The 12,702-nt window shown below is 37.5% G+C and overlaps 1 protein-coding gene across 45 annotated transcripts in view; it reads right to left on the reverse strand.

Moving 5' to 3' along the window:
• SLMAP (sarcolemma associated protein) overlaps window positions 1-12,702 on the reverse strand; it is a 149,302-nt gene that overhangs the window by 11,882 nt on the left and 124,718 nt on the right. For 29 of the 45 annotated variants that reach the window (XR_007479447.1, XM_049715335.1, XM_049715336.1 and 26 more), the window contains 4 exons: window positions 5,473-5,595; window positions 3,972-4,046; window positions 1,400-1,720; window positions 883-1,000 (listed from right to left, as the gene is read on the reverse strand). Coding sequence is in view for 44 of the 45 variants with exons in the window: in XM_049715335.1 (XP_049571292.1) it covers window positions 883-1,000; window positions 1,400-1,720; window positions 3,972-4,046; window positions 5,473-5,595 (637 nt within the window). In the remaining variant the exon portion in view is untranslated. The remainder of the gene's footprint in view (window positions 1-882; window positions 1,001-1,399; window positions 1,721-3,971; window positions 4,047-5,472; window positions 5,596-12,702) is intronic. The other 16 variants (XM_049715343.1, XM_049715341.1, XM_049715337.1 and 13 more) reach the window with 1 other exon arrangement.

The raw sequence follows: 12,702 nt of genomic DNA on the forward strand, positions 1-12,702 counted from the left end.
TTGTTTTCTATGGGAACTGACCTTGGTCACTGGGTTTTTGCTAATCTTAATGCTTTTCAGGAGTATAAATACAAGGCTAACAAGAGAGTAATGACTCCCATTTTTGGTGTACTCTGGGGAGGGAGATGGATTAAAGAATGCCTTCAATAATAAACACGTACTACTTTCATATCTGAATTAGAATGTAAACATTGTTTAAATAAAAAACATGGAATGGATCAAATTTTTAAGGAAGAAATAAATTTTAAACTATGCAACAAGTGTTGATGAGAAAATAGGACTCCACTAAATTTGCTAGAATAAATCTATTACATTCATTGGTTTGCCTGTAAGGTAATGGATGTTAGAAAGATTTAATTGGTTTTAGCAAATTTTTGATCTCATACATTGTTACTTTTTATATAACCCTGTTTGAAAATCAAAAGCTGGATTTGTATCTTTCAACAGTATCAATTCTTTATCATAGCCATCTCCTGATCACCCATATAAACAGAAGGGATCATTGGCACGAAAGAAAAACAAACTTGTATTTGAAATTTATTATGATTTAGTTTAAAGGGCAAGTTCAATCATAGATCTTTTGCTGTCTGTTTGTTTAGATCCGTTTGTTTAGATCTTTTGTCTATCTTTTGGTGCGGAGAAGGGGCATTTAGTGAATCTATATTCCATGAGTACACCAAAAGGAAAGGACATGCAAGTGATGGCAGGAAAAAAAGTGCTGAAGTACTCATTTAGCGTGGTTAACCTGCCAGATAGCCAAAAAGAGTCTGGCTGAATATTTTGCTCCAAAAAGGTATTTAAGTATCAAAATTAAACTTAAAATTTAGATGAAAATCTAAAGATAAAGAAACATTTTGAACCTAAAAAAAAGTTCTTGCATACTTGTGCAATTCTTTTTCTTGCCGCTGCAGTTCTGATGATAGCAAAACGTTTTCCTTTTTTAGAGAACGGCATTCGGCTTCCAATACATTCCATTCCTTTCTCAACTTCTCTAGTTCACCTAAAATAGTCCCAAAACACATTTGTTAATATAGGAACATAACCATTTTTTCCCTTAAACACTTAGATTTTACATGGCTATTCTTTGATTCCTGTTACTTCGCAGTGGCGCCTCAGGGAAGTTCCCATCATCCTGAACTTCAGTAATATTTTTTTCTCACTTCACTTTTATAAGACAAATAATTTTTAACAGTATTTAAATAAAATGTAAAATTGAAAAGATTTTCAATTTATTGTAGAGCTTACAGACCTGAAGAATGCTTATAGCCCCAATATAAAAACACTGCTCTATACAACCAATCGTTGTCAAAGACAAAACTAGCCTGAACGGTTATTTTCCACAAGTTATAAAGTTATCGTTATCAAGAGTTAAGAGCTTTATGTAAAATACATTTCTTACCTTGTAGCCTCGTTGCTTCTTCTCTCTGCTGGTCCTCACATTGCTGACATCGAAGCTGAAAAGTATTTTGCAAACTCATGATTTCTTTCTCATATTCAGATGCTGCTTTCCGCCACCGCTCAAGCTCGGCTCGCACTTTCTTAAGCTCTTCTTGTAGAGAAGCAATGTCAGTGTCCCGCTCAGAGGCAGCCTTTTCTGCTGCTTGATGAAGGAGTAAAATTTCATCTCGGGCACTAAGCAATTCATCTCGAGTGCCGGTGATTTCACTATCCTTCTCCTCCCGGAGATTCTCAATATTGATGTGTAACCTCTGCAGTTGGGCTACAAAAGTATATTTACTCATCATTTTCTTAGTCCATAGTAATCAGGAATAAAAGAACAGCCCATATGGGACTGTAGTTACTACATGGCCCAGGCTGTCAGAGCTGTTTGTTGCTTTTGGTTAAACTGTACAAGCAATCCATGTTTAATGCAGAAAATGTCAAAATACAGAAATACAAAGAGAAAAAACCCCCAAAGCGACCTTTATTTATCCCACACAGAGAAAACTGTTTCTAACATTTGGTACTTCCTCTCCTAGATTTTTTCTATGCATTTATACACATATAAAAACAAATATAGGGAGGGATCATAATAAATACAATGTTCTCTATGCGGCTGCTGATGAATATTTTTCATAACAAAAACCAGCTATACTAACTTTTTTGACTAATCCTTTATTTTAGACACTTGAGGCTGTTCAGATTTTAATTACTATAGACAATACACCTTATAAAGCAATCTTGATTTTTTTTTTCCTTAGGGTGAATTTGTAGACATAGAATTGCTTGGTCAAAGGGTAAGCATTAGTAAAACCTTTGATGCTCTTGACTCAATTTTCTGTTCAAATGTCAATTCCTTAAAGAAGCTTTTTCTGATGGCTTATCTAAAAATAGCCCTCTGTCATTCTCTAGCCCTTTACTCTGCCCTTATTGGGCATCACATTATATACTTATTTGCTTATTCATCTTTTCCACTAGACTGTACATCTCATGTGTGCTATCCCCAATACTAGAAGAGTAAACAATCAAGAATTATTGGTTGAATTAATGAATTAATAAAGTTAATGAATATTGCCTAATGAAAGAGGTATATTTTTTAAGGATCTGGTCTTGTCCTCAATAACTTGAACTGGAAACAATTTGTATAAAATCATACTTGGTTCAGAACTAGAATACTGGTCTTGATTATAATAACACAAGGAAATTATAGGTATAAAAAGTTCCGTAGGTAGAAAAGAAGAATAATTAAAATAATTAAGAGGATTTAAGCCTTGTGTAGGAAGAAGTTGCCTAATAAATAAACATTAAAGAAAATATTAGACCTTTTAAGTCTGTGGGAAACGTTAAGAGGTAACAGGTTCAAAAATCTGAAAAGACACAATGGCCATGGATAACATGACCATGGACTTGTGGATAAAATCCTGAAATATACATGCTGGCACTAGAGAGCACTCAATGATGCCCACGTAAGACAGCTTTAAGACAAAAGGAAGCACTACATCATAGAACCTTCAGGGATAATTGCCCATACACAATACAGGATGGAAGTATAGATTCAAATCAGATTTATATAAACTAATGGATAATGGCATTAAACTATAAGAGTGTAAAGAGCTTTCAATTTAAAAAGATATACAATCTACCCTAGAAATTCTTGTTTGACCATAATACAATTTTTTAAAATAACTCACATGTCCCACTCAAAAATAAGAAAACCCAAAAGACTGGTTTTTCTTTGGGATATTTTAGGGCAAATATCATAGGCCTTATACAATGACTCCCCATTTCGTGTCAACAGAGATTACTTCTCTATTTAACTTCTTCTTACTGTACCTCTCAAACTAAAATTTTAAAATAACATTGGTTCCTTCTTTGACAATGAAGGCAAATTAATTTTACTTTAGGAATTTTACTGTGGCACAGGAAAGACATCTCCTGGAGTATCTCACAATTATAACCTCAAAGTACCAGGAGCTCTGGTTCGAAGAAAACCCTTGACAGGCAGGGGTCTTTCGGGTCATTTCTGTAATGACCCTGTGATAGCCCATACAAAGAGATAGCAAAATGGTGGATACGAAGAGCAGCCTTTACCAATGAAGGGAGTGCAGGGACCACTGTTCTATTCCATTTGGTAAATAATTTTTGTTGCAGTGCAAGTGTGCTATGAGCATTAGAAATAATATCACCAACAAGCTAAAAGTGCTGATGCCCAGAGCTACTCAAACTGATTTCCTGTCTGAAGGTCTCCTTTGTAGTAAGTCACTACATAACCCAGAAAATGACAGTCTTACCAAATCCATATCTTCAATCTTCCTCTTCCCACTCCAAGTGGGAGATACTACTGGAGTACTAGGGAATCTTCCCTTAAAAAAAAAAGGGGGCCACAAAGAGCCCAGTTACAGTCTCAGATTCTAGGGAAGAACCAAAGCCTTGAAAAATGGGAACCCTTTGCATTCTTACTTTCCATTTCTTTTGAATTGCTACAAACAAACAAACAGTAACAATCCCAAATAGCCTCCGGTGTTCCATACCTTGAAGAACCTGTATTTGTTTACTGGATTCCTCAACTTGATTTCGATAGGCTTTTCTTTCTTCTTCCAAAAGAGCTGAAAGTAAAGCACAGTATTTCTAATTTAATGAAAATATTCAGAATTGAGCAGCTGGAAAGTTCTAAGAAATTCTCTCCTAAACCTCACTGAAGGAAACAAAAGTTAGGCAGTGTTATCAGTGTTAGCAGTTAGGTAGTTTAAAGATTTTTTAAGGAGCACAAAACAGTAGTAAATGTATTCAACCGAGTAGTAGTTGTCTATACCTCGTATTGCCAAGATAACATGTGCTGTTCTTTACTTGAGAAGCATTCTTTTTTTTTTTTTTTTTTGCAGTACGCGGGCCTCTCACTGTTGCGGCCTCTCCTGTTGAGGAGCACAGGCTCTGGACGCGCAGGCTCAGCGGCTATGGCTCACGGGCCCAGCCGCTCCGCGGCATGTGGGATCTTCCCGGACCGGGGCACGAACCCGTGTCCCCTGCATCGGCAGGCGGACTCTCAACCACTGCGCCACCAGGGAAGCCCCGAGAAGCATTCTTAATAGTTGTTAATCAGGATTTTGAGCTTAAATGTGAAAAACAGACTTAAAATCCTCATGTTCACTGCCAAGTACATAGTAAGTACTTACTGACAGGAAGTTCATAGTTCCCCGTGGGATGCAAATCTTCGTCCTGGTCAGGAAGGCCATTTTAGAGAACATGAGGATTCTAAGACTTTGTAAGGTACTAATTGACTGCAACTAGGTAACTGCTGTGAACGCTATAGAAATGTAAGCTCTAGGGAATAGCACAGACTCCAACTGGCCTATGACTCTTATCGGTTGGGACATTAGAAAATTCTATACCTTAACCTTGCCTGGTTCCTCTCACTTACTGAAGAATCCACTGTAAAACTGCAGGGAATATAAATTTCCCTTATCTTATACTGAGTAGCTAATATTAGGTATAACTAAAACGTAGAAATTTATATTTCTATGTTTTTTCCTTTTGCTGTACTTAATGTGTAATTAACTTTTAAGATCTTTCATTGGTACAGGCCTTTCTTTCTTTCTTTCTTTTTTTTTTGCGGTACGCGGGTCTCTCACTGTTGTGGCCTCTCCTGTTGCGGAGCACAGGCTCCGGACGTGCAGGCTCAGTGGCCATGGCTCACGGGCCCAGCCGCTCCGCGGCATGTGGGATCTTCCCAGACTGGGGCACGAACCCGTGTCCCCTGCGTCGGCAGGCGGACTCTCAACCACTGAGCCACCAGGGAAGCCCTCAGGCCTTTATTAATCTTCACAAGAAAGTAGTACAACTGTAATTCTCCTCACTTTACTGATCTGAAACATAAGCTCAGAGAGCATAAGTGATGTCCCAAGATCACATATCTAATAAAGTTGTAGATTTGGAAGAAGGTAACCATGCCTCTGGACTTGGAAGTTTGGGGCCATTCAGTTATATCTTGTTGCTTTCACATCCCCTAAAGAATCAAAGTAATCTTGATCTCACCTTGAAGTTCAAAGCATTTTTGTTTACTTGCTCTAGCTAGTTCCTGGGCTTCAATCAATTCCTTCCGAAGATGCTGAATTTCTTGTTTTGCCTCAATTTCTGACTGTGCACCCTGCAAGTCATCTGACAAAAATATGTTTATTTTAAAAGCAAGAGTTAGTATCATACCATAATCTCTATAACCAAAGATTAGCAATCTTTCTCATGTTTGAACATGCATAGTTAATAACAAAGCACAACTAAGTTTAATAAAATTTAGAAGCAAATTGTATTAAGCATTTTAGTCATTTTACCTTGGAGAAAGAACACAAATATGATTAAATTATTTTAGTAATTCATGGCAATGGTACTATAACATACATACTAATATATACTAAATTATATATTTCACTTATATAAGGCTTATGTAGAGCTTATGCAAGGTTTGAAATTTAGTAGTATGATCATAATGCTATTCTTCTTTATCAATTTTGAAATTTCTTCGTAACAAGTCAGAAAATTTTCACTTGGAACTTAACTGGAAATGCAAAAATAGAAAGAAACTTTTCTTCAAGAAAAAATATTTTAGTATGATTTCCCCAGCTGTGGAATACAAAATAAAAACTAAGCTGAAAGCTCCACTGTGCTCCCTTCATCATCACTGTTTCCTCAACACTACATACATAACAAGTAAATATTTGCTTAATTATCATTATTATTTACAATTTATTTATTTATTTATTTTTGGCTGTGTTGGGTCTTTGTTGCTGCACATGGACTTTTCTCTAGTTGTGGCGAGCGGGGGCTACTCTTCGTTGCGGGGCACGGGCTTCTCGTTGTGGTGGCTTCTCTTGTGAAGCATGGGCTCTAGGCACGCGGGCTCTAGAGTACAGGCTCAGTAGTTGTGGCTCACGGGCTCTAGAGTGTAGGCTCAGTAGTTGTGGTGCACGGGCTTAGCTGCTCCGTGGCATGTGGGATCTTCCCGGACCAGGGCTCGGACCCGTGTCCCCTGCATTGGCAGGCGGATTCTTAACCTCTGCGTCATCAGGGAAGCTAAGCCCTGCTTAATTAGTAAATGATGTAACCTAAGTGATTTTATCAAAATAAATTAGAGCCACCATTACATCTCAAATAAGCTCCCTCCCCTAATTCTTTTCTCTCTAGTCACTCTGCTCATCATCTTTCATTGTATTAGAACTTTCTACTACTGAACACTGCCTGAAATAAATGTATCATCAGGTAGGCCATATTCTTCTAGTACATTCTATTTGACTACTACTTTGGTTTACAAACAACTCAGGCATAACAACTTCAATCTATCAAAAAAGAATTAAGAATAAAATTTCACAGTGTAATCACTGCAGGTCTTAGATATTACAAACACATGTTTTCATCCTCATACCTTACTTCTCCCTGTCAAAAATCTGACTCTAGGTTCATCTATTTTAGCCATTCTATCAACTCTTCCTTCAAACAGTCATGGTAAGGGCGGAGGCAAAGAGAGAGATTGAGAGAGATTTTCCAGTGGCAGGTGCATTGTCACAGCAACTACAAAACTTCTCTTTCAATATCACACATTGGGGGCTGCAAAGGTTCTAGCTGCCCATCTCTGGAATTGTCATTATGTAGGACAACGTCCTTATTCTTAGGAGTATTAAAGCAGGAAGTATCATGATGCCTTTATCTTTTTTTTTAAAAAAAGTTGATTTACAATGTTGTGTTAATTTCTGCTGTACAGCAAAGTGACTCAGTTATACATACATTTATTCTTTTTCTTATTCTTTTCCATTATGGTTTATCACAGGATATTGATTATAGTTCCATGTGCTATACGGCAGGACCTTGTTGTTTATCCATCCTATATATAATAGCTTGCATCTGCTAATCCCAAACTCCCAGTCCTTCCCTCCTCAACCCCACCTCGTCCATGGCAACCACAAGTCTGTTCTCCATGTCTCGTAGATATGTTCATTTATGTCATATTTTAGATTCCCACATACAAGTGATATCATATGGTATTTGTCTTTCTCTTTCTGACTTACTTTGCTTAGTATGATAATCTCTAGTTCCATCTATATTGTTGCAAATGGCATTATTTCATTCTTTTTTATGGCTGAGTAATATTCCATTGTATATATATACCACATCTTCTTTATCCATTCATCTGTTGATGGACATTTAGGTTGCTTCCACGTCTTGGCTATTGTAAACAGTGCTGCTATGAACATTGGGGTGCATGTCTCTTTTCGAACTGGGTATATGCCCAGGAGTGGGACTGCCGGATCACATGGCAAATCTATTTTTAGTTTTTTGAGGAACCTCCATACTGTTTTTCACTGTGGCTGCACCGATTTACATTCCCACCAACAGTGTAAGAGGGTTCTCTTTTCTCCACACCCTCTCCAGTATTTATTATTTGTAGACTTTTTAATGATGGCCATTCTGATGGGTGTGAGGTATAGTTTTGATTTGTATTTCTCTAATAATTAGTGATGATGAGCATCTTTTCATGTGTATGTCTTCTTTGGAGAAATGTCTATTTAAGTCTTCTGCCCATTTTTTGATTGGGTTGTTTGTTTTTCTGTTATTGAATTGTATGAGCTATTTGTATATTTTGGAAATTAAGCCCTTGTTGGTTGCATCATTTGCAAAGTATATGTAAATATCATTTGCAAGTATCATGATGCCTTTATCTTACTTTCAAGTGGTTTGGCAAAAAATATCTACATAATATCCTTCAGTAGATATTTTCCTACTTGTATGTTAGGGTTTTTTTCTAAGCACTTTTGACAGTTTGGGCTACATAATTCTTTGTTTTGGGGCTGACCTGTGGATCGCGGGGTGTTTAGTAGGTTCATTGGTTTCAACCCACTAGATGCTAATAGCACTGCCTCTCAGTTGTAGCAACCAAAAATGTTTCCATATATTGCCCAATGTCCCTGGGGGTATAAAATTGCCCAACCTTGAGAACTACTGTTCCATGTTAATAACTTTATAACCAAGAGAAAACAAATCTACACATAGGCTTCTTTCCCACAGAAGCACTGGTTAGTAATTCTGAAACTATTTTCTGTATATTCTAAAAATGTTTTTAAAAATTCATAAATTGTAGATAATGGCATCCAGGTTTCTCACTATTGGGAAAGACAATGACAGATATGGAAATACGAAAGACAATTAATTCTGTGGTGTAAGGTATGAATTAGAAGATCTGAATGTATAAAATAGACTCTAATAGATCTGAATGCATAAAAATAAATAGATATAGAAATAAATATAGACATGTGAAGCAGTAAAGATAGCCATACATGTATGTATGGATATGAATATACATACATCTATTTCTTAACTCTGTCCACTCAAGTGGGCCTAGAAGTAATGAACACACCATATACTCAGATCTTGGTTTGTAAATACCATTCTCTAGTTTAAAAAACTAGGGATCTGTGGAGAAATGGCTGATTTCAGGACTAAATCTAAGTACAAGACGAATGTAGAACATCTTTTTTGTGTCAGAAAGTAAGAAAGGACTCAAAGAATGATTGGGTCCAAAAAGACGTAAGGGGCTCCCACTGGCCAAACATAAGACAATTTGAGTATCAAAATAAATAATGACAGTGACAGACGATAATCCACTGAATAAAACATGAATCCATAAATTCACACTGATATAGAAAAAGAAAGGAAGGAAGGAAAGAAGAAAGGGAAGGGAAGAGAAAACTCTTCCATGTTGTAGAAAGCTTGCTAATAAATGTAGAAGGATGACAGAATTATGAAATCACTACTTGGCAACTATGATTATAATAAATGATTCAGGCAATCATCATAAGGAGACATTAAAGCTAAGAAGATAAATGTTTGAGGAGTAACAGGATATTTAAAGTTAACATCACCAGCGATAGAACAATGCAACATCAGGTGCCTCCTGATATGATGCCCAAAATTATTTCTGTTATATTACTGCCAAAGATGCACAACTTTAATCTAATCATGAGGAAACATTAGATACAACCAAACTGAGGGACATTTTAGAAAATGACCATGGTTCTTCAAAAATGTCAATGTCATGGAACACAAAGAAAAACTGAGGAGCTCTTCCAGATTAAAGGAGACTAAAGAGACATGACAGATGAATGCAACGCATGACTAAGGATTTTCTGAGGACATTATTGAGACAACTGACAACACGTGAATAAGGTCTGTGTATTTGATAATAGTAATATATCAGCTTGTAGTTAATTTCCTGATTTTGAGAATTATACGGTAGTTATGGAAGAGAAACAGAAAACACACATGAAAATATTTAGGAGCAATGTTATCACGCCTGCAATTTACTCTCAATGGTTCAGGGAGAGAGAGGGAGGAGGAAGGAAGAGGGAAAGGGAGATGGATAAATCAAATTTGGTAAAATGTTAACAGCAAATAGGGTGAAATGTTAACAGCTGGAAAATCTGGATGAAGAGTATATGAGGTTCTTTGTTCTATTCTTGCAACTTTTCTGTAAGTCTGAAATTATATCAAAATAAAAAGTCAAAAGAATAATTTCTACATATATACATAAACAAATAAAGAAAATATGTCAAAATACTAACAATTGCTGAATCTAGGTGATGGGCACATATGGAAGTTTTTGGCATTCTTTAATTTTTCTTGTGTTTGAAAGTTTTCGTAGGTCTCTTGAAATTACCAATCCTAATGCTACAATCTTGGAGCAATCATTTCTCCCTATATTCTTATCCTTAACCTATATTCCCCTTCTGCATTCTATATTGCATTGTGACACTAGAGCAATTTTCTTACTGAGATCAAGAACCTACACTGCCGGGGCTTCCCTGGTGGCGAAGTGATTAAGAATCTGCCCGCCAATGCAGGGGACACGGGTTCGAGCCCTGGCCTGGGAAGATCCCATATGCCACGCAGCAACTAAGCCCGAGCACCACAACTACTGAGCCTGTGCTCTAGAGCCCGAGAGCCACAACTACTGAGCCCGCACGCCTAGAGCCCGTGCTCCACAACAAGAGAAGCCACTGCAACGAGAAGCCCGTGCACCGCAACGAAGAGTAGCCCCCGCTCGCCACAACTAGAGAGAAAAGCCCGCGCGCAGCAACGAAGACCCAAGGCAGTCAATAAACAAATAAATTATTTTTTAAAAAAGGAAGATAAATGAAAGCCTTACTGAGCTAAATAAAAACTCATTTTATTTAGATGTGCAAGTCAAATGGAAATAAATGTTTTTTAGAAACTATGATGAGGTGAAAAGATTAACGGAATCTGTTTTCCTTTTAACACAAATCATGTCTTTAGAAGTGCTTGGTGTATAGTCTGGGCCAGGAACCAGCTTTTCTCAGACTAAGGCTAAATCCTATAAAAAGGTCTACACCACACAATAACCCACCAAACAACCAGCCGTGGGACACAGAATACGTGATACTCTAGATTAAATTTGTTGTCACTATTGCTTCAGAAGAGTGACTGGAGATTTAACTTAAAACCTGACCTTTGCTTTAAATGTGGGTGAGATACTCTGAACCACGGGGTAAAGGGCCAAATCAAAACATTTCTGCCTGAGTTCTATTTTGCACGTGCATGTTTGTGGAAGGCTAATGTAGCCATAACATCTGTTACCTCAGCAACTGACAGAAGTGACCTAGCAGAAGCAGCTGGCCAGGTGGGTGCCACCCTCTTTCTACTACTATCACCCATTCCTTTGGAAAGTCTGGTAGTTTAGTTGCAGGCTTGGCTGGCGAGAACCTTCACAGTGGAGGAAGACCACTTTCTTGCTGGATATGTGTAGTCGTGTGAGATAGCCCTAGGTGGTAGCCTATGAATTTAACTTTGGCAGCAGCCTCTTACTGTTGATTCTCACCCCTTTGCCATTCCTTCTGACCAGCCGGGTTCCTTCTTGACAACTGGATCTTTTGTTGGCTCCTTTGTCCTTCCCATTGTTCTCTTTCTCTATAAATTCCCCCTGCTATCGCAGTCCATCCCTATGCAGAGAATTCCCAAACACTGTTACTGACTTCTTTCTGACCCAGTCTTATCTTTCTCCACATCTGCCCCAGACAGCCTGTGTTGCACCACACTTTCCTACTGCTAAATGTTATTCCTACATTAAACATTAATCCTATTTGTAAATGTCAGTACTATTTTAAGAAAAGGCATGGCTCCCTTTTCCCTCTTGGTGTACCCTGACTTATCTTTAACCAACACATTTGGGAAGCCCGTTCTGACTACTGCTCCACCCCTGCCCTGCCCCTAGCCAGGAAATTAGCTCTGCTCTCCAAAGTTTTCACCACACCTATTAAAATACTCATTACACTATCAACATGTCTCCTTACTCCATAGGACTGTAGCCTCATGTGTCTTATCTCTGTATCTCCTGGGCCAATAAATGTCACAGAATTAAATGAAAATGGCTTTCCAGTCCTAGTTTCTGTATCACACTTCCAACTGCATTTCTGGTTCTGAGGGTGACAATACAAAACTTCTGAACGTGAAAGGAAGAACTTTTAATAATTATGCTGGGACAATGGGTATAAATGGTTTCAGGCAAAAAAAAAAAAAAAAAAAAAAAAAGGCAAACCAGAACCTATGGAAAACCTTCCTGTTCAACATGTGCCAAACTAAAAACATCACATTGTCTTTCCACCACATCATTTAGACTATGTCCCTAGTTATTTATACGTCCTGCAAGTTGGCAGTTGGATCTAGAATCTTGATCAGATTCTGTTTTTTGTCACTGAAAAAATACAGCACATGTGGTATGACACACTTTCAGGGTCATCTCAAATGATACTTCTTCCATGAATCGCCTTTCCTCCCCATCTTCTAAGATAAACAGAAAGGAACAAATATAAAATCTGGACATTCTTTCTCCTTTCTTTGACTCCTAATGGCAACAACCACCAAGGAACAGCTTATCATCTATACCTCTTCTATAGCCAATTTGTCTAGAAACTCCTCAAGTCCCAAAGAGAGTCTTATTAGACTTTGAAACCACTGGAGTCTCTGGCACAGTTCCCTAAATAGAGCAAACTTGCATTAGACACTGCTTGGACTGAATTCCAGTCTTCTTTTTGTCTTTTTTTTTTGGGGAAATGATTTCAAGCATATAAAAACCTGTGGATCAAGCCACAGCTTTATTTCTCTCAAAAGTGGCATAAATTGGTTGAAAATAATATTTCAGGAAAAATTACTACTGCTATTATCATTTCATTAATATCTCATGGTGAATGTTTAATCTACTTTAGA

This window comes from Orcinus orca, chromosome 10 (genome assembly GCF_937001465.1).
Source record: "Orcinus orca chromosome 10, mOrcOrc1.1, whole genome shotgun sequence".
Taxonomy (NCBI): Eukaryota; Metazoa; Chordata; class Mammalia; order Artiodactyla; family Delphinidae; genus Orcinus; species Orcinus orca.